This window comes from Oncorhynchus nerka, linkage group LG11, assembly GCF_034236695.1.
Source record: "Oncorhynchus nerka isolate Pitt River linkage group LG11, Oner_Uvic_2.0, whole genome shotgun sequence".
In the NCBI taxonomy this organism is placed as follows: Eukaryota; Metazoa; Chordata; class Actinopteri; order Salmoniformes; family Salmonidae; genus Oncorhynchus; species Oncorhynchus nerka.
In genome coordinates, this window is record NC_088406.1 from 30,065,000 (window position 1) to 30,087,557 (window position 22,558).

General features: G+C 44.0%; 1 protein-coding gene and 1 long non-coding RNA gene across 5 annotated transcripts in view; both read left to right on the forward strand.

Annotated features, from left to right (window-relative positions):
• Positions 1-19,656, forward strand: part of LOC115136665 (protein C-ets-1) — a 42,341-nt gene extending 22,685 nt beyond the window's left edge. For 3 of the 4 annotated variants that reach the window (XM_029672283.2, XM_029672284.2, XM_065024392.1), the window contains 7 exons: positions 7,185-7,304; positions 7,976-8,176; positions 8,733-8,810; positions 9,242-9,487; positions 10,845-11,105; positions 15,798-15,916; positions 16,370-19,656. In XM_029672283.2, coding sequence (XP_029528143.1) covers positions 7,185-7,304; positions 7,976-8,176; positions 8,733-8,810; positions 9,242-9,487; positions 10,845-11,105; positions 15,798-15,916; positions 16,370-16,585 — 1,241 coding nt within the window. In that variant the 3' untranslated portion in view covers positions 16,586-19,656. Of the gene's footprint in view, positions 1-5,509; positions 5,668-7,184; positions 7,305-7,975; positions 8,177-8,732; positions 8,811-9,241; positions 9,488-10,844; positions 11,106-15,797; positions 15,917-16,369 lie in introns of all 4 variants that reach the window. The other variant, XM_029672285.2, reaches the window with a different exon arrangement.
• Positions 19,657-22,122: 2,466 nt separating this feature from the next.
• LOC135573914 (uncharacterized) overlaps positions 22,123-22,558 on the forward strand; it is a 38,390-nt gene continuing 37,954 nt past the window's right edge. Inside the window, exon 1 of the long non-coding RNA XR_010464999.1 lies at positions 22,123-22,207. This is a non-coding gene — a long non-coding RNA (uncharacterized LOC135573914). The remainder of the gene's footprint in view (positions 22,208-22,558) is intronic.

Sequence of the window (22,558 nt, forward strand, 5' to 3'; positions counted from 1 at the left end):
CTGGTCAACTGTAGTAGTAGTTATAGTAGTAGTTATGGGTCTGGTCAACAGTAGTAGTAGCTCTACTAGTAGTTATGGGTCTGGTCAACAGTAGTAGTAGTTATAGTAGTAGTTATGGGTCTGGTCAACAGTAGTAGTAGTTATAGTAGTAGTTATGGGTCTGGTCAACGGTAGTAGTAGTCACAGGTCTGGTCAACAGTAGTAGTATTTTATTACTTTTTTTATTTATTTCACCTTTATTTAACCAGGTAGGCCAGTTGAGAACAAGTTCTCATTTGCAGCTGCGACCTGGCCAAGATAAAGCAAAGCAGTTCGACACATAAAACAACACGGAGTTACACATGGAAGAAACAAACATATAATCAATAATACAGTAGTAAAAGTATCTATACAGCATGTGCAAATGAGGTAGGATAAGGGAGTTAAGGCAATAAATAGGCCATGGTGGTAAAGTAATTACAATATAGCAACTAAACACTTGAATGGTAGAATGTGCAGAAGATGAATGTGCAAGTAGAGATACTGGGGTGCAAAGGAGCAAGATAAATAAATAAATACAGTATTGGGATGAGGTAGATGGATGGGCTATTTACAGATGGGCTATGTACAGGTGCAGTGATCTGTGAGCTGCTCTGACAGCTGGTGCTTAAAGCTCGTGAGGTAGATGAGTCTCCAGCTTTAGTGATTTTTGCAGTTTGTTGCAGTCATTGGCAGCAGAGAACTGGAAGGAAGAATTTGCTTTGGGGGTGACCAGTGAGATATACCTACTGCAGCGCGTGCTACGTGTGGGTGCTGCTATGGTGACCAGTGAGCTGAGATAAGGTGAGGCTTTACCTAGCAGAGACGTGTAGATGGCCTGGAGCCAGTGGGTTTGGCGATGAATATGAAGCGAGGGCCAGCCAACGAGAGCATACAGGTCGTAGTGGTTGGTTGTATATGGGGCTTTGGTGACAAAACGGATGGCACTGTGATAGACTGCATCCAATTTGCTGAGTAGGGTGTTGGAGGCTATTTTGTAAATGACATCTCCAAAGTTGAGGATCGGTAGGATGGTCAGTTTTACGAGGGTATGTTTGGCAGCATGGGTGAAGGATGCTTGGTTGAAAAATAGGAAGCCAATTCTAGATTTAATTTTGGATTGAAGCTGTTTGATGTGAGTCTGGAAGGAGAGTTTACAGTCTAACCAGACACCTAGGTATTTGTAGTTGTCCACATATTCTAAGTCAAAACCGTCCAGAGTAGTGATGCTGGACAGGCGGGCAGGTGCAGGCAGCGATGGGTTGAAGATAAAGCAAAGCAGTTCGACAGATACAACGACACAGAGTTACACATGGAGTAAAACAAACATACAGTCAATAATACAGTATAAACAAGTCTATATACAATGTGAGCAAATGAGGTGAGAAGGGAGGTAGAGGCAAAAAAGGCCATGGTGGCAAAGTAAATACAATATAGCAAGTAAAACACTGGAATGGTAGTTTTGCAATGGAAGAATGTGCAAAATAGAAATAAAAATAATGGGGTGCAAAGGAGCAAAATAAATAAATAAATTAAATACAGTTGGGAAAGAGGTAGTTGTTTGGGCTAAATTATAGGTGGGCTATGTACAGGTGCAGTAATCTGTGAGCTGCTCTGACAGTCGGTGCTTAAAGCTAGTGCATTTAGTTTTACTTGCATTTAAGAGCAGTTGGAGGCCACAGAAGGAGAGTTGTATGGCATTGAAGCTCGTCTGGAGGTTTGTTAACACAGTTTCCAAAGAAGGGCCAGAAGTATACAGAATGGTGTCATCTGCGTAGAGGTGGATCAAAGAATCACCAGCAGCAAGAGCGACATCATTGATGTATACAGAGAAGAGAGTCGGCCCAAGAATTGAACCCTGTTGCACCCTCATAGAGACTGCCAGAAGTCCCGGACAACAGGCCCTCCGATTTGAGACACTGAACTATATCTGAGAAGCAGTTGGTGAACCAGGCGAGGCAATCATTTGAGAAACCAAGGCTGTTGAGTCTGCCAATAAGAATGTTGTGATTGACAGAGTCGAAAGCCTTAGCCAGGTCGATGAGTATGGCTGCACAATAATGTCTCTTATCGATGGCGGTTATGATGTCATTTAGGACCTTGAGCATGGCTGAGGTGCACCCATGACCAGCTCTGAAACCAGATTGCATAGCGGAGAAGGTACGGTGGGATTCTAAATGGTCCGTAATCTGTTTGTTAACTTGGCCTCCGAAGACCTTAGAAAGGCAGGGTAGGATAGATATAGGTCTGTAGCAGTTTGGGTCTAGAGTGTCTCCCACTTTGAAGAGGGGGATGACCGCGGCAGATTTCCAATCTATGGGAATCTCAGACGATACGAAAGAGAGGTTGAACAGGCTGGAAATAGGGGCTGGTCATTTCGGCAGATCATTTTTGAAAGAGAGGGTCCAGAATGTCTAGCTCGGTCCAGATTTTGCAGCTAGTAGTTACGGGTCTGTTTCAACAGTAGTAGTAGTTCCGGGTCTGGTCAACAGTAGGAGTAGTTACTGGTCTGGTCAACAGTAGTAGTAGTTACTGCTCTGGTCAACAGTAGTAGTAGTTACGGGTCTGGTCAACAGTAGTTGTAGTTACGGGTCTGGTCAACAGTAGTAGTAGTAACAGATCTGGTCAACAGTAATAGTAGTTATAGGTCTGGTCAACAGTACCTAAGAATAGCAACCGTGTTTCAACAGGATGAAATGGATGGCTAGATGAATGGGGGGATAGCCCCAGCCTGTGACCTCAGAGCAGCGCCTGGGCTGGCCGTCATCTGGCCCTGGCCCACTGTCGGTCCTGCTGTAACTCATCTGGCCCTGGCCCACTGTCGGTCCTGCTGTAACTCATCTCGCCCTGGCCCTCATCTGGCCCTGGCCCACTGTCGGTCCTGCTGTAACTCATCTGGCCCACTGTCGGTCCTGCTGTAACTCATCTGGCCCTGGCCCTCATCTGGCCCTGGCCCACTGTCGGTCCTGCTGTAACTCATCTGGCCCTGGCCCACTGTCGGTCCTGCTGGCCCTCATCTGGCCCTGGCCCACTGTCGGTCCTGCTGTAACTCATCTGGCCCTGGCCCACTGTCGGTCCTGCTGTAACTCATCTGGCCCTAGCTCACTGTCGGTCCTGCTGTAACTCATCTGGCCCTGGCCCACTGTCGGTCCTGCTGTAACACCACTACTTTAACGGCCCGGCAGCCTCCTCTAGCGAGTGGCAAGCGGCCACTTCTATTACTGTCTCTGGCCCTGGCCCTCACATGGAATTCCAAATAGCGACAGAACAAGCGGACCTCTCAGGACTTAGAGTGCCCTCTGACCCCCCCCCAACCCCACCACTCTGCAGGGCTGAATGGTCTCTCTTTATGTCAGCGGGGTTTATGACCCTGTGCTCCCAGACTGGGACTGATACAAATCTCCATCAAAGCCTCTCTCAGATAGCAGCGTCACCTCTGGACAGGGGGTCCCTGAGTTGGCTGGACCCCCTGGTGGTACCCACCACCGCTGCCTAATAAACCATAAAGCCTCAGAGGGACATTTTCGGTAAAGGGGTTAACCTGGGTTGGCCCTGAAAGGCCCAACCAGCTCAACCCACCTCTCTCTCTCTCTCTCTGGGAAGTGACACCTTAGCCTCAGGAAGTGGACCCAGTCGCATACATAAATACAGCCGTACCACCCACAAAGCGCTGCAGAGAGAGAGAAAGAGAAAGACAGTTGTATTGTCAAGATGTTAATCTCACATTAGACCTAAATAAATCAGCCCTTTATGGCTTTAAAAGCATTTCACTGCTGAAATATCGGACAGTCCACTGAATAGCCCTGTAGACGTCCTCCCTTCTTTGATCTCACACCAACTCTGTTTCTCACTCACAATGACAGACCTAAATGGACACCCACACATTCATACACACTCAGTCTAGGACTATTTATAGCCACATGATAGCACAGTGCTTCTTTCTCCCATTGTGTCAGTAGAAGTTTCCTGCTCCATGCATGTCGTTGCATCATCTGAAGCAGAGGCAGCATCGTAGCAGGGGGTTTATGAATGAACACAGCAGTCTCAGCCAGAGGCAGGGTCGTAGCAGGGGGTTTATGAATGAACACAGCAGTCTCAGCCAGAGGCAGGGAGATGGCACCATTCCCACTCTGATGTCAGACAGAGGGAGCACTCTGAGGCCTCCCTTTTCTTCATTCATCTCCCCCTAGTCAGTCCTGTGATCGACTCACATTACAGCTCAATGACTCATCCTTCCACTCTCCCTCCACTCCACTCCCCTCACCCACCCTAACCCAGCCTGACTTGCCCTGCCCCGCTCCAGCCCCACCACGGTTCCTTAGGGCCATGGCCCCGGCCGCAAATTCCCAATTTCACATCCTCGCTCTGGCGCACAGGTGAAGAAGGCTACTAATTTGGTTCACGTGTGTCTCCCTCCTCCTGTTCCCCGCTGCTAATAGACCTGTGGGCCAGAGGTGTGGACTGGAACCTTTGTCTGCAGGGAAGGTTAGGAGTGGGGAAAGAGGGATGCTTTTCCAGGCAGGCACAGCATCTATTCAGTGGGCTTCTCTGGGGACAGATATCGTTGTGGCACTCTGCACACCAACCAGTGACTATCAATATATTTTACAGTAAATCTACAGGACATCACTCTCCCGCTGTCTGTCAATGATAATATAGTCCCATTTTACATACCACTTCTAATAAAAAATGGAATGATCCCTATTTTGTCCTAATTGGTAGGCAATAAGACTATTTAGCATAAGCCACATGCAGGCACGGTCCTCCCTCTCTCCACTGTAATCTAAGTTGTGGGTGTCATAGATCACCAACCTTACCCTCCTTCTGTCATAATCACACTACATATTAAACCCAATCACACTATCAGTCCACTAAATGGATGGGTCTTATCCTATGATAGACTACCACTCTGTGTGTGAAGGTGGCTGGCAGATACTTAACGCTCAGTGATACTGACCCTGCCCAACCTGCCCTAATCAGACTCCCAGGCATTGAAACCATATCAGGGCCTCATAATTTAGCAGAGACTCTATACCCAAGCCAGCCTCCCCAGTTATTAGATGTACAGTACATTAGCTATCTTACAGAGAACTGCATGGGTCGTTTAGAGAGGGAGTGAGTATCATTCATGGAATACTGTATGAAATTGAATAATTTGATATGTGTAAGACAGAATCAAATTCAGTTCAGTCTATAAGAGCTTCATGCACCAGGAAATATCATGTTGAAGTTAAAACATGAATGTTATGTAGTTCAGAAACACTCACAATGGTTAAGCATGTTTCAGCTGGTGGGCGTCTGTACAATATGAACCCCCACCTGCTCACCCAGAGGGAGCTGTGTGTCTTTGATGGGTTTTAAGACAGCTTTAGGCCTGCGAAGCCCAGCGTGGGGATGACGAGAGGGCAGCGCGAGCTGGTTCCAAAGTGCAGACAAACTCCACTCGATCCATGTAAAATAAACTTCAACATTCTCTCTGTCTCTGTCTTAGATAGATATCAAAGCCCAGGCACAGTCTGACTGAGCAAGCTCCATCTCATCTCAGCCAGCGAGCGCGCTCCACTAGCGCTATCTAACCCTACGTAGTCAATCAACAACCAGCCGTCACGGTGGAGATGGTTAAGACGACCGTGCAGTCATGGACATCAGGTCTCGTTTTATTTTCATTTCAGAATGGGCCTTGTCTGACAATAGCGTCTTCAGTCTTTTGTAATATGATTCTAAAATACCATGATACTTTAGAAATGCGTAACCAAGCCAATAGAGTTGTTACTGTAATATGTAGTATAATCAGGACTTCCAAATGGAGAGAGAGGGAGCATGGAGGCCTAATCGAATCACACACCGGCAGTGTTATGGTTCGCTTCCATTTGGGCACTCTGCATAATTTGGCCTGTCAGCTTCCAGCGGTTAGATAGAGAGAGAAAGAGCCTTGGGTTCCAGACGGGCAGCGTTGAGTTACAGTTCCACAGCCCACAGAGGAACGACAGCTGTTGTGCATTCCAGACGAAGTTGGGAACGTCGATGACCAGTGAAAACACGCATGAACTTCACATCGCCAAGGCCTCCCCTTCGCTGGGCTGGCAGATCAAACCAGGGCAGAGATGCCAGAACATTTATGGCGTCGAGAGACAGCAGAGGGGTGACAAAACATCTCCAGCCTCCCTCCGGGCCTGCTTGTGATCTGGAAGTTTACCTCACACAGCGAGGGGTGATAGAGACAGTGACATACAGCCGTGTTAATCATTTATGCCTTTCTTTGTTATGAAATGTGGTGATTTATATATATTTATATATTCATTCACAATTGTCTGTCTGTCTGTCTGTCTGTCTGTCTGTCTGTCTGTCTGTCTGTCTGTCTGTCTGTCTGTCTGTCTGTCTGTCTGTCTGTCTGTCTGTCTCTCTTTCCATATCTTAGTTTTTTCTGTTGCTGTCTTGATCCAAGTAAAGTTTTAGCACTCTAGTTTAGCGCTCCTGCCCTGGGGGCTTTCCCTCTCCCCCTCCCTCCATCCACCCCTCTGTAGCCTGGTAGAGTCTAATTAGATCAATGCGAGTCATCAGGCACTGTTTAAAGCCATCAAAGAGTGCTCTGTCTCATGCTGGATGCCCACTGGCTGTGAGGGGAGAACAGTGGGCCTGTGTGTCCGGGACCACAGAGACACTCACCCTCCACCCACCCTCCTTGACCCCTTACCCCCACCCCCTCCAGCCTGGCAAGGCTTAGGGTGACATCATTGCCTCGTCCCTGACCTCTGGGGGGAAGGGGGCATAAGAGGTCACAGCGATAGGTATCAGCCCCACTCTGTGAGTCCTACCCACTGGGTCCCCAGTGAGAATGGCTTCTACCTTGTCCATATGTGAGGCATTCATGCAATATATTGCCAAACAAACAACCCTTTGCTTTGAGGCACTTGGACAACACGGACAGCGGAAGCTGGAGCATGTGTTGTTGGTGTGCACGTGTATGTGACCAAAGCATTTGCGGCAGCTGCCATAGTATAATTGATTCTCTCCCAAGTCGATACACTGTCTGTCTGGACAGGATGTAATTGTTCAGCCAAGTGCTTCATCACGGCGGCTGTGTGTTTGTGTGTGTGTGTGTGTGGCCCTGTGTTCTGTGCGCTGTGAGTCTGACTGCTAGTCTCTCTCTCCTGTGTGACTGACAGATCTGGAGTGTGGAGACGTGCCCCTGCTCACTCCAGGGAGTAAAGAGATGATGTCTCAGGCTCTGAAGGACACGTTCAGCGGCTTCACAAAGGAACAGCAACGACTGGCCATTCCCAAAGGTAGAGCACTTAAACAAGGTCTTACTTTCTCTTTCTGTGTCTTTCTCTCTCTCTCTCTTCCTATCTCTCACTTTACATGCATATTTTTTGATTACCCACTGTGACATGTTTCCCTACACACACTCAAAATCTAAACCCCTCCTCTCAGTATGACTAAAGATTGCTAAGTGGTGACATTATATACAAAATGACAGATTGAGTGTATTGGTTGTTAGACAGACTGTAGGATTCAGAGAAAGCCGGGGTAGAGAGACAGACAGAAATTATTAATGATGGTTCTTCGATTGAGGCATACCACAGAGCTCACCATTTTGATATTATAGGATGCAGCATGTCTATGTTTGGCTTCCCCAGTCCAGCCCTCCCAGCCACTCTGCAAATAGCTGGGGTTTCACTGTCAGTCTATTGTTACTATCACCACTTATCTGCACCACCTCACCTCTTACCTCTAATAGCAGAAGCAGCACGTCTAAAATATGAAACTGCTAATGAAAATGAATGTGCTACAGAAATGGCTCTGTGGCCTGATAATACCTCACCTCCATTCTAATTCAGGAGATGGTAGATTAAAACAGAGTGGAGTGTAGGTTTCTTGTCACCATGTATATGACTGTGACCTCAGGTAGCCCTTCAGTGACATGTCCCTCCCTCTCCCCCCATGTCCTCCTCAGACCCCAGGCAGTGGACAGAGAACCACGTGGGAGAGTGGCTAACGTGGACGGTGAACGAGTTTAGCCTGAAGAGCGTGGACTTCCACAAGTTCTGTATGAACGGGGCCAGTATGTGTGCCCTGGGGAAGGAACGCTTCCTGGATCTAGCACCTGACTATGTGGGCGACATCCTCTGGGAACATCTAGAGATGCTTCAGAAAGGTAGGCCCAGGCTGTAGCATGATGTACTACAGTACGCACAATGCTCTGTACAACATACCAATCGGGGTTGGGCTCAATTAGAATTGAAGGCAGCCAATTCAGGTAGGGATTTTAATAAAAAAAAAAAAATTCCAAAATGTTGATATAAATAGCTTCTACTTTTCAGTTCATTGAGAAATCGCTGAACATAAATGCCCTTTTAAGATTATTTAATTACAATTTTTGTTTACTTCCTGAACTGACTGCCTTCAATTCAAAATTGAGCCCAACCCTGGTATCAATCATAAGCCTCAGAAATGCCTACTGTAGCTATCACATTAGCTGTAGTGTGTGTTGAAGCACAGCATTGGCACTGTAGTCTCTTTGTGCAAAACGGTTTCAAGTGTTAGCGCTGTTAGCATTTACATGGTAATCTGAGATGAAGAGGAAGACCTCCGTTTCCTCCTGGTCATTAATATTTAATCAGCCATACTGGATGCAGTGAGTTTACGACTGTTATAGGATACATTAAATCAATGACAGGGTCAGTGACTGTTGATATCTATTTTTCATGAAGAAGACACAAAGCATTTCCCTGTCAACGGCCTGACCTCCACGTTCCAGGAATCCCACTATACCTCAGACTACTTTGTCAGTAAGTATCACTGAGGAGACTAAATCCTATGTACGTAGTCTGGCTCTAATACACTAATGGCTTGTTAATATGTAATATGTTACGTCAATCAATGTCTATACAGAAAGAATGGGGATATGACTCAGCACATTAGGTCCAGTGACTTTTTGTTGTAGCAGTTACTGAGCTCTCCATTTCTCTCTCTCTCTCTCTCTCTCTCTCTCTCTCTCTCTCTCTCTCTCTCTCTCTCGTGCGCTCTCTCCCGCCCCCTCCTTCTCCCTCTCCACCTTTCTCTCTCTATCACTCACTCTCTTCCCCTCTCTCTTTCTCTCACTCTCTCCCGCCCCCTACTTCTCTATCCACCTCCCTCTCTGTCTCTATCTCTCACTCTCTTCCCGTCTCTCTCCCTCCCTCCCTCTTTCTCTCCTCCTCCTTCTCCTGTGTTTCTCCAGGCTATGGCATTGAGCATGCCCAGTGCGTTCCTCCCTCTGAATACTCAGAGCCGGGCTTCATCACAGAGTCCTACCAGACCCTTCACCCAATCAGCTCCGAAGACCTGCTGTCACTCAAGTACGAGAGCGAATACCCAAACGTCATCCTCAGGGACATGCCCCTCAACACACTGCAAGGGGACTACTTCTCAGTCAAGCAGGAGGTGGTCTCCCCTGACAACATGTGTGTGGGCCGCATCAGCAGAGGTGAGGGGTCACAAACAAGACAGTGAAGGAAATGGTTGGAAATAAAGAGTTTGTGAAGTGTGGCTGTTACAGCTGCTGTGTATTAGGTGCCCTATCTCAAAGAGGAACAAGTTAACTTGGGTAACTTGGGGTCATTACGTGAGTAGGCCTATAGTCCATGTCTTAGTTGTGCATAAGACTGAGACTCTGATTCAGTCCAAACAGTATGAATCTATGATAAGTCATTCCACGGTGTTGACTGTAACTTGAGGTCTAGTTTATTGGGTTGGGTTTGTGAACATCACTGTGTGCGTGTGATTTCGCTGACGCCCTCCAATCTTGCCCTGCCACATCACTGGATGTACCACGATAGAAGAAAGGAGGCCCTAAGGCTGGCTTGTGGTTCAAGCAAACCCGTCTCGAGGAGATAATAAGTCAATTGTTTATGTCAGAGTGAGAAGAGAACAAAGCCACACGGTGCGTTAGCGCTGTCTGTCCCTATAGCTTTCATGTAAAACAGCCCAAGCGATGTAACCTTCAAGAAGAACCACATTTTTTTCTCTCAATTTTTTTTCTTCTCTTAACCTTGAGGTGGTTCTCAGCAAGGACATAAAGTGACAGAGAGTGTCAGAGCGTGGTTTTTCTTTCTCATGAATCGTTCTGTTTACCTGCCACATGCACCACTGTTTGCTTTCCTACTGATAGTTTGGAGAAGAATTAACAACGTGGTTTACATTAATACCAATAAAGCGAGGATTTTCTTCTCAAATCCCCCGGTTTAACAAATTAGTAAGGGCTGTCAGGGAGTTTACAGTACACAGGCCCGTCCAGTGGACTGACTGGGCATTCGCCTGCAAGGTATGTCCAGGCCTCGTACATAATAAATCCCAGGGTTTTTGGCAGCACATTGTGCTTTCTAAATGTGGGAAAGTATTTGTGGCACCACCGAAAACCACATGTGGCTTCAATTTGTGCAATTGAAGATTTCAGTATCAGTCGAGGCACTGGATTATCTTTCATTCTTTAATAGCTCTCAGTTGAAATGCTCCTTTTATCTTTGCCGAGGCCAGAAATAGCAAGGAAATTTGCATTGATCTTCTTCCAATTAGACAAAACCAAATCGCAGTTGCACATGCTAAACTGAGTGTGAAATGAAGGGACCAGGACCATACCATTACGTTATACAGAACAAAGAAGCTCAGTGAGAGTGTAATTTACTGCCAATGTCTGTGTATTGCTTCCATAAATATTGTCCTCTGTCAAATCGTAATGTCACTGCTCTAAACTATTTACTTTCAGATAATTCTATTTTCATTCCTTCTCACACTATGAGGCAATAAAACTAACAGATTCTGCTCTCCACCTCTCTGTCTCTCAGGTAAGCTGGGAGGCCAGGACTCGTTTGAGAGCAACGAGAGCTTTGAAAGCTGTGACCGTCTGACCCAGTCCTGGAGCAGCCAGTCCTCCTTCAGCAGTCTGCAGCGCGTCCCATCGTATGACAGCTTCGACTCCGAGGACTACCCCAGCACCCTGCATGGACACAAGCCCAAGGGAACCTTCAAGGACTACGTCAGGGAGTGCGCAGACCTCAGCAAGGACAAACCTGTCATCCCCGCCGCAGCACTGGCAGGATACACAGGTTAGTCGAAATGAATGAAGAAAATACAGGTTACAGTTTGGAAAATGTGCGATCAACTACAATAAATATGGCCAAACGTTCATCCTTCTTACTTCTTACAGGCGTTTTTATGCCACCCAATGGAGCCCTATGTTACATGTTTGCCAGGCAGTTGCATCTGATGTACATACTCTAGGTGTGCCTCAGTGTAATTGGGTCTCTGTAACTGGCAGCACAGCTTCTGGCTGAGAGCGTTTATATACACACCTCTATAACAGCCTGTGGCACTGCAGCTCCAGAGTCATGCACTCACAGGAAACCAAGACATTTGCTCTCAGCCTCTTCTCTCCATCTCGCCTCGTCTTGCACCTCTGACTTTTTCATCTACACCGTTTTATCTGTGGCCGCATCTCAACCTATTTTCCAGGTCGTCTTGGCAACCTGGGTGCAAACACAAAACAAAACCTGCACTTAAAACTAGAGTAGATATATCTGTTCATCTGTTAAGGCCCCTTTCTACCTACAGTGCCTGATGAAAAAGCTACTCTATCTTCTATTCAAACACAAAGAAACACATCTTAGAAGTTTAAAAAAAGATCCAAGGTCTGGCACATTCTATTTTTGAATTATTTTTATGGCAAGGTTTTCAGTTTGTTTTGTAAAAACATAGTGATAAAGTTGACATTTTTTCTACTTAAATCCCTATTCAGCATTTTACATTTTGGGACCTATAGCCATTACAGAAAAACTACATGATTGTGGAAAATCACATGACTTCACACACAAATTCATGTGTTTTTTTCGTAAGAGAGTTGAATTCTCCATGTTTCAACATAGAGCACAAGTATATACGGTGCATTCGGAAAGTATTCAGACCCCTTGATTTTTTTCCACATTTTGTTATGTTACAGCCTTATTCTAAAATCGATTAAATATTTTTTTCCCTCATCAATCTACACACAATATCCCATAATGAAAAGTGAAAACAGGTGAAAAAAATGAATACGTACAGTGCCTTGCGAAAGTATTCGGCCCCCTTGAACTTTGCGACCTTTTGCTACATTTCAGGCTTCAAACATAAAGATATAAAACTGTATTTTTTGTGAAGAATCAACAACAAGTGGGACACAATCATGAAGTGGAACGACATTTATTGGATATTTCAAACTTTTTTAACAAATCAAAAACTGAAAAATTGGGCATTTTTGTGTAGACTGTGAGGCTGGCAACAACCATTGTTATTAACTGTTATTACCCTGTATGCTGTCCTGCAGCCAAGAGAAAGATCAACCCCATTTGGCCCCCAAACAACAAATGCATTTTATTACTATGTGAAAAACAGAGAGAATCTCCCCAGAAAAGAGTAAAACATTTATGTAATATCTCAAATAGCTTTTGATGAAAACATGTGTTTTGGCTTCCTTCCCCAGTAGCTGTGCACTGACAGGCACACACACGGTTCCCAGTCACACACAGTGATGAGCTGGTGTGATAAAGAAGGTGTGAGATAAGTGAGGCTCAGTCAGTCGTCAGCTCTCTCTGAGGTTGACTGTGTTTCTCATCTCCAATCACACTTCTGTCATCTCTGGGGATGCAGCAGGCAGTCAGTCACTGTGCCTTGTCTACAGCCGCCTCTCTCTCTCTCTCTCTCTCTCCACACTGCATAGGCTACAGTCTCATCTGTAAAGCCTAAAGGCAGATCCTAAACAGTACTATGAATGCAAGCCCCCCCACCCTTTCTCCACACTATATGCTTTTTCAATGAGGCCCATTGTACATGGGGGCATTTAACATCTTTTTGGGAAAACATTTTAGGGTCTCCAAACATTCTCGTGTGAGAGAGCCTGAGGGGGCTGCAATGGAGCACTGTTGTATCACCCTTATGTGGGCCCACGGTTACAGTAGCAGGCTTTTTGGAATGTGCCTTCATCTGGAGGAGAGCTACTGTACAGTAGTCAGTTGAATATAGCTGGTTATTATTTTCTGAAATGTGAGTACTGCGTCTTTGCATTCATGTTCATAACTGAGGGAATCGAGTATGAGCCTTGGACTGAAAACAACTTATTTTGCTTTCAGGTGTTCAACCCACACTTCAATTTCTCTGAAAGCTTTGATGTGTGTCGTATGATTTTATGAGGCATGTCTGGGAGGTAACAGCTCCGCTCCGCTACAGCTTTGCTAAGTAGGCGCTGCATAGCCAGGTGTGATTTGAACTAGGTAGTTCTTTTTTGTTTGTACAGAAAACCACAAGATCAAAGAGTACAGAAGATAATAGAGTGCAGCACAAACCAAACTTAGTTTTTCTCTCCTGCTACTATTTATTTTTCTCTTCAACACGATTGTAAGTTCAGGTCGTCACATTTGGTCCATTTGTTTAATCTACAAATATATGTAAAAAATGTCAATCAAATTGTAGGTAAATGCATTCAATTGATTTTATGGTACATTGCATTATTAATACAGACCTGAACATAACAGAAAATCAAGCGGCATTTGTTTACAAATGAGATGAAATGTAATGTTTCTAATGGCTGATCTCTGGGAGTTTACACTACATTACACACACACATACAATGCCTTGCAAAGTATTCACCCCTCTTAGCGTTTTTCCTATTTTGTTGCATTACAACCTGTAATATAAATGTATTTTGATTTGGATTTCATGTAATGGACATACACAAAATAGTCGAAATTGGTGAAGTGAAATGAAAAAAATTACTTGTTTCAATTTTTTCTTTTTTAACATGGAAAAGTGGTGGGGGCATATGTATTCACCCCCTTTGCTATGAAGCCCCTAAATAAGATCTGGTGCAACCAATTACCTTCAGAAGTCACATAGTTAGATTTCACACAGGTGGACTTTATTTAACTAAGTGTCACATGATCTGTCACATGATCTCACTATACATTCACCTGTTCTGAAAAGCCCCAGAGTCTGCAACACCACTAAGCAAGGGGCACCACCAAGCAAGCGGCACCATGAAGACCAAGGGGCTCACCAAACAGGTCAGGGACAAAGTTGTGGAGAAATACATATCAGGGTTGGGTTCTAATAAAATATCCAAAACTTTGAACATCCCACAGAGCACCATTAAATACATTATTTTAAAAAAATGAAAGAATATGGCACCATAACAAACCTGCCAAGAGAGGGCCGCCCACCAAAACTCATGGACCAGGCAAGGAGGGCATTAATCAGAGAGGCAACAAAGAGACCAAAGATAACCCTGAAGCGGAGATTGGCGTATCTGTCCATAGGACCACTTTAAGCCATACACTCCACAGAGCTGGGCTTTTACGGAAGAGTGGCCAGAAAAAAAGCCATTGCTTAAAGAAAGAAATAAGCGAGCACGTTTTGTGTTCGCCAGAAGGCATATGGGAGACTCCACAAACATATGGAAGAAGGTACTCTGGTCAAATGAGACTAAAATTAAGCTTTTTGTCCATCAAGGAAACTCTATGTCTGGCACAAACCCAACACCTCTCATCATGGAAGCATCATGACGTGGGGATATTTTTCATCAGCAGGGACTAGGAAACTAGTCAGAATTTAAGTAATGATGCATGGCTCTAAATACAGGAAAATTATTGAGGGAAACCTGTTTCAGTCTTCCAGAGATAAGAGACTATGACGGAGGTTCACCTTCCAGCAGGACAATGACCCTAAGCATACTTCTAAAGCAACACTCGAGTGGTTTAAGGGGAAACATTTAAATGTCTTGGAATGGCCCAGTCAAAGACCAGACCTCAATCCAATTGAGAATCTGCGGTATGACTTAAAGATTGCTGTACACCAGCAGGAACCCATCCAACTGGATCAGTTTTGCCTTGAAGAATAGGAAAAAATCCCAGTGGCTAGATGTGCCAAGCTTATAGGGACATATCCAAAGAGACTTGCAGCTGTAATTGCTGCAAAAGGTGACTCTACAAAGTATTGACTTTTGGGGGGTGAATAGTTATGCACACTCAAGTTTTCTGTTTAAGGGTCTTATTTCCTGTTTGTTTCACAATAAAACATATTTTGCATCTTCAAAGTGGTAGGCATGTTTTGTAAATCAAATGATACAAATCCCACAAAAATGTATTTTAATTCCAGGTTGTAAAGGCAACAAAATAGGAAAAATGCCAAGGGGGTGAATACTTTCGCCAGGCACTGTACACACACACACACACACACACACACACACACACACACACACACACACACACACACACACACACACACACACACACATACACATACACATACACATACACATACACACACACACACACACACACACACAGCCAAGGCCTCATATGAAGATCCCCTCTTATTTTAAACACTGTGATTTCATTGCCATGAAGTTCATACAGACAGAAAAAACCACGCTGTGAAGCCCAGCTCCACATACTGCAGAGGGAAAAGTGTAGACAAAGGGATTCATGATGAATGGGACCCTTGTCTGTGAAAACACTGTTTTCTCTCCACTATCATGCCTTGTACATGTCTGATTCTGAGTGCAATATTTATATTTTTATAGTCGGACATGAATGACCCCAAGTCAAGTCGTTAATGAGAAGCATGAGGAGAACAGTCAGTCACAGATATGCTGTGTTTACATGCGGCTGATGATGTCATGTTCAGTAATTCTCATCTGTATTATACTGAAAACAAGGCTCCTCTCTCTGTGTTCTAACCTCTCTCTCCCTTCTCCTGGTTCTGCTCTGCAGGCAGCGGTCCCATCCAGCTGTGGCAGTTTCTGCTGGAGCTTCTGACGGACAAGTCTTGTCAGTCCTTCATCAGCTGGACGGGAGATGGCTGGGAGTTCAAGCTGTCCGACCCTGACGAGGTGAGAGGTCACCACCATTGACCTCACATGGCATGGGGGCCCTAAACAGTTAGACAGATTTTTTTAATATTTAAACTGTATTTAAACTAAATTTAACTAGGCAAGTCAGTTAAGAAAAACATATTTTTTACAATGGCGGTCTACCCCGGCCAAACCTGGACTACGCTGGGCCCATTGTGCGCCACCCTATGGGATTCCCAATCACGGCCTGATGTGATGCAGCCTGGATATTGAGCTTGATGTCTTTTTAATGTGACGCCAACAACAGTGTTATTTGCCTTACTTAGATTCAGAGAAACCTTAGCGGTATCAGGTACATTTAGCTACATTAAATATTGGTCCATGTCAAGTGAAGACATGTACACGATAATATTGTAATGTGAGGTTAGTGTATAGCTCTGTCTCAAGGTTGGTACATGGTGTAACTGGGTGCCTTTTCCCTCTGTGACTCAGGTGGCTCGGCGGTGGGGGAAGAGGAAAAACAAGCCCAAGATGAACTACGAAAAGCTGAGCCGAGGCCTGCGCTACTACTACGACAAGAACATCATCCACAAGACATCAGGGAAGCGCTATGTCTACCGCTTTGTCTGTGACTTAAAAAGCCTGCTGGGATATACCCCTGAGGAGCTCCACGCCATGCTGGACGTCAAGCCTGATGTGGACGAGTGAAAACAGAGGGATGAGAGAACAGAAATAGTAGAAGAATAGGAGAGTAAAGGAGCCGAGGGGACTAGGGCTCAGAGATTGATGCCGTCCGGTTAAAGAGGGTGCCCATTTTGGGACCAAACCTAAACTGTGGTCTGTATCATTTTGAGCTGTTGTCAGATGACGTTCAAAAAGGAAGCACATGCCAAACGTGAAAATGGATAATATGTTGCATTTGAGATAGTGTGTATGGTAGCTATATGTATATACTGGTATTACTTAGTAGCTCAAGACACATGGAAAGCTATCAGTTAGAATAGAGTGGCCATTTAGCCTAAGTAGCACAAGAAACTGACATTGAGGAAGGGGGCCAAGAGACAGTGAAAGATTCATTATAAGGAAGAACATGAATGGAGATTTCCTGCTATGAAATCTGTTGCCAAGTATAAAATGGAAAGTAGTGGAAATAGATCACTGTTTCTCTGCCACACTCCACACAATAGGCATGGGTAGAGTTCTCAGCTTGGACCAAAAAAAGTGTTGTTTTTGTTACTATTGTTTCAGAAGCATAATGTTTGTGTCAGTATTATCGTTGAGATTCAACTCCTGGTGTGCTGTTTAGTCTCAGTCCGACCAGGGTTCCCCCTTTTTTAAAATGTTTTTTTTTTATGAAGGTATTATGAAACCAAACGTTGCACCATTTAATGTTAAGTTAGTCCTGTCTCCTCTCTGTGAAAGCCCAATAACTGAAACATGCTGATATGACTATCAGATGACACTAGACACGGGCCTTTTTACTCATTTTCATAGGTTGGATGGAGAGTTACTTACTCATACCAAGAACGGTTGATAGACACCTGAAAGTAACCGTTGCTTTAAAACTGACGCTTTCAGCTCTGCACATTTGCCGCTTCACTATAGAAATATACTGTCTTACCACCAGTAATACAAATCTTTAGACACCCTTTCTGTGGTGAGTTTTGAAAGTATTTGGACATGAAAGAGTCAAATGTGCCCATCACAATCTGTACATTGAGTGGTTTTCCAAACCCCCATTTTAGCATTGCTTTAGAAGAGAGCAGAGAGGGAGGCACCTGTTGTCGACAAATTGAATTGCAAGCCATGTACGATGGATGGTTTTTGTAGTCAAAAGAGAAAGCTTAGGAATGTAAGAGTGTACTGTATTTGTGTGTGTTACGTGGTGTTCTCTGAATGAAGGGAAGCTGCCATAGCTAGGTAAGGTATATCAAGGTGCATGATGGTAGTAGGGTGAAAAGAGAAGGGTTCAAAGCAAGGAGTGTAAACTTTGGATGACTGTTTGAAAAAGAGGGAGATGAGAGGAGGACCGGGTAGTTTTGGGAGGGAACCGTGGAGTTGTGAAGTTAATCAGTAGTGGCTGAAAGAGAATTATCATCATTATTTCATGAGGATGAGATTAATGCTTGTGCTATTGTACAGCTTGGAGTCTTTTGTTAACTGAAATGTTTGTAAAGATGCTCCATTTCACCAATGAGGAGGTAGAGATCGACAGGAAACAGGACTAACATAAACAGTTGGGCTAAAGGACTACTGGGAGAGATGTGGCATTATATGCTATTTTCTTACCATGCTTTGTACATGCTGTTCTATTTCTAAGACATAAGGACACCCAATTCAGTATATGGAAAGGATCAATGAAATTACATGCCCTGAATACTGTATGTACTTGTGCAGCTTACTCAAGAGCCACAGTAGTTGTGCTGGTTGGGTTTTGAGTAATGTCGTCAGTGGGAACATGACTATACGCAGGTCTTATGGGAAAAGCCAAAGTCAAGAAATATCATCTTAAAATACAAATGTTATTGTTTACAGTGGCTGAATGTTACCCATTCTGATGAAAATAGGGTTTGAAATGTTTATTTGTACAGATTGTATTTCATAACGCTTTATTAAGACCCAGATGAAACAAATAAGCAAGAGACTAAGCAGGAATAATAACCAAACCCATGTGAGGTCTGGGCGATAGATAGAGCTTTGGGTATGTCCACCATCTTGAAGGACAGGAACTGTTATTCCCTCACATGCAAAGTGTTGTTTCTGCTTTGATCTTTTGATTTGTTGGAAAGCACTCAGTGTCAGGACTCAGTGAAGATATTTGGCTGGACTGACTGAAGTTCCCTCTTGAGATTATAGGAAAGGGATTTCTGTCCATATTAGTTACTTTTTAGTTGGGCAACTGACCACAGGGTTGGTTTTTCTAGTGTCAGTCAGCACAAACACACACGCGCACACACACAGACCACACACCACACACACACACGTAATCTTGTGAGGAGAAGATTGAATTCTCTTGAACAAATCAATCCACCCAATCTCTGTGGTTCATTATGCACGCTACATTTCCAGGATTCACATCACTGGTTGATTATTACTGTTCAGATATTTTTCCTCCAAAAAATGTTTTATGTTAGGGCAACTGTTCATGTTTAAATATATGCTTAACTTGTTGTTGATGATGCCTTCCAGCTCCTAGCCAGTCACCATTTTGAGTAGATCAGAATATATTATCTTTGTTTAAATGGAACATATACTGTGTCTGTTTGGACTTCAAGTCAAGTTTGTTTCAGTAAACGTCATATACGTTAAGTTGTGGACACAAGTATTGCACAGATCTTTCTAAATGGACTAAATACATAAATACACAGATACCTTGCGATATTAGCATATCTCAGACTGATCCATTAGGAAACCTTTTTTGTTATGGATGGTGTTGTTTTTTTTGTATATTTTATAGTGTTTCTGTATTTTTGTTAATGAGATAATTTTTTATGTATTTAGTTCACAAACATTTGAATATTTTTCAATAATTTATATTTTATAAAAGAAAAAGACGCAGACAGCTGGTGCTTTCATGGGAAATAAAGGTAGCACAGGAAAAAAATGTAGCGATTTTCTTTGGATATAGAGAATAGACCTACCTGTCTGTTAAGGAAAAAGGCTGATGCTGGCCCATCATTGATTTCTGCTGGGAAGTTTTATAAACTTTTGCTTCTATTTCTTAATGTACTTCAAAAATGTTACGTTATAAAAAAATATATGTGAACAAATATTTCATACTTTGTGTGTATTGTGTGGTTATTTCTTCTAATATTACCAGAGCAAAAATGGCTTTTGAAACATTACATCTATACTGTTACTTACAGTACATTGGAAGTTAAATATCTATTAAAGAAAGCAGATTCGCAGATTGTAGACATACTTGGCTTCCTGGCCTTGACTACATGCTAAAAGAAAGGTTAGTCAGTTAGTCTATCGTTTTGTAAACATAATAGAAGTACCTACACATTATCCTCAAAATAATTCTGCGTACTCATGTTAATAACCACCTGTGCATGTACTGGATGAACACATCTAGGCCTATTCACATCCAATACCTGCCTGAGCAAGTCCGTATCTCACTCAATCATGATAACACTAAGACTGTGTAAGGCAGCCCAATTCTGATATTTTTCCCACTAATTGGTCTTTTGACCAGTAAAATCAGATATTTTAACATCACATCTTTTTCAGAGCTGATCTGATTGGTCTAAAGATCAATTAGTAGAAAAACTATCTGAATTGGGCTACCCAAATACATCTACAATGTGCCGATCAACAGTATGTATTGATTGGTCTCTCGGTCTCAGAACCCAGTTTGGGCCTGGTGGCAGATCCAGGTCCCCTCTGAAAGGCATGCTGGGATGTCGCTGGCGTGTACCTGGCTATCAAGAGTATCACATCCACGGCGATGGGTGACGTCAAAGCAGAAACAGGCACGCCGGGCCCATTCATGTGTTTGTAGCCCTAGGGTCCGAGTAATTCCACCATAGATTTTTTTTAAACATAGATGCCATGACCTCTCCCCAGCCACTGCCCTGGCCGACACAGCACAGCACAGCTGTCTGGCTCCTCTAGAACAGCACATAGGGCAAAAGGCCAAGGACCAGTCCCAATACAGACTAGTGTCTTTATCCCAGAATGGTCTGTAGCAAACTAAACTTAAAGATTAAATATTTTATTTTCCTTTACTGGGATGATTCTGTATATTGGCGTGGTTTGAGATGCCACATCAGGACATAGGCTAGTCCTTGAAATCCATACCATATTTAGAACGATTGTCTAGTACATCATAGCGTGCAGTATGTTCTTGGTTCAAATAAGCTGCAGGGAATACGTTTAGGTTAGAACAGGAGAACATTGAATGAGACATTGATAGAACATTTGTAGGAAGTGTTAAAACTATAGTCTCAGACTCCTTAACAAAATAAAGTGTATTATTTTTACTGGGACTTGGATGCAACATGACTAAAACTTTCCGTACCTGCAACTTTCTATAAATATAGCAGACAGGATGTAGATACTGACACACTTTCGCATGCACGCACACACTCACATACACACACATACATACTGTATTGCTGGCTAATTTCCCCCTGGACAGGATGAATATATATTTAGCAGAGGGTAGCTTAAGTTAGGCAGGTTGTTCTTCTAACATTCAGCATTCCATCCCCCTGGGCCTGTGATCCAGACCAGACACTATAACCAGGCAACATAGTCTTTAAACACTTCACTGGAAGCTCTGGGAGCCCCTTGTGCCAAAGAACCTGGAACATAACCCAACACATTATGATACCATTCACACCTGCTGGTTTCACAACCAAAGAGAGAGACACTCAGACGAGGTGGGGATTTCACATGGTTCTTTTTTGTATCTCACTCAACTCACAGACTGCTATAATCACTGGTGTAAAGAGAAAAGAGAGAGAACCGAACAGCGAAATAGAAAATAAAACCGTAGCGCCTGGCGGTGTCACCGAGATGGAGATGTCTGCCTCCCTGTCTGAGACCCCATGTCGCTCACAGCTTACTCCGCTCCAGAAACGGAGAGAGACGCATTTGTCAGACTTCAACCCAAATATTTATCTAATGGCCTCGCTTGCGAAGCTTCATCTGTCTCCTACGCCTAGTCTTCCCATGAGTGAGAAAGGATGAGGAGGAGAAGGAAGATGAAGAGGAGGAGGAGGAGGAGGAGGAGGAATAGGAGGATGGAGAGGATGAGGAAGAGGAGGAGGATGGTACACACTAAGGTTCAGATAGATAGCTGCGCTATATAGGCTGGTGAAATGTGTTTCTCAACACAGTTAAAGATGACATGGTTAACCTGAAAAGACTGAGATGAAGGGGAAGAAGAGAGTAGGAGGAGGATAGGAGGTTTGTCTGGCTGTGTGGCCATGAAATTCCCATAACCACCTGACCTAAACAGGAAAAACTCCTAGCCCTACTTAGTAAGTATGTTGTGCAGGGCTATTGCATAGTTGGTTAAGAAATGTGTACAAAGGATGGTGGTAGGATCCACGATGCCTCCCTGATCTCTGCCTCTTTCAGTACTTAATCACAGCTCCTCTGTAGGGAGAGAGGGAGAGTGTGACGCAGACAGATACAGCTCACTGCTTCCATTATGCAGAGAAGGCATGAAATATGACCAACATTCCCCTCGGCCCCCCATTGGTGGTAACACAACAGAGTGGTTTCTATTCTGGTCTTATTGCGTGGCTGGTGGCCTAGTGGTTAGAGCGTTGGACTAGTAACTGGAAGGTTGCAAGATTGAATCCCACAGCTGACAAGGTAAAAATCTGTCCCACTGTTCATAGCCTGTCATTGAAAATAAAAATGTGTTCTTAACTGACTTGCCTAGTTAAATAAAGGTAAAATAATAGAATTGTTCTTCATGGTAGAGTGTCCTTGGTTGGGTTAATATGGACCCAGGGTAGGAGTGGTGTCTGGGGAACACATAAACACATTACCCCATGCCTGTTACAAGAGACCACATATTTTCCAACGGTCTGACTCTTCTCATGGGTCCTGCTGTTACCGAACATCACTCAGAGATGGAGGATTTACATAATCACCACAGTGGTCAGAGACTGAGTAAGCACCCATAAAGCAGAATGACGTTTATGGAACGTACATGTAAGA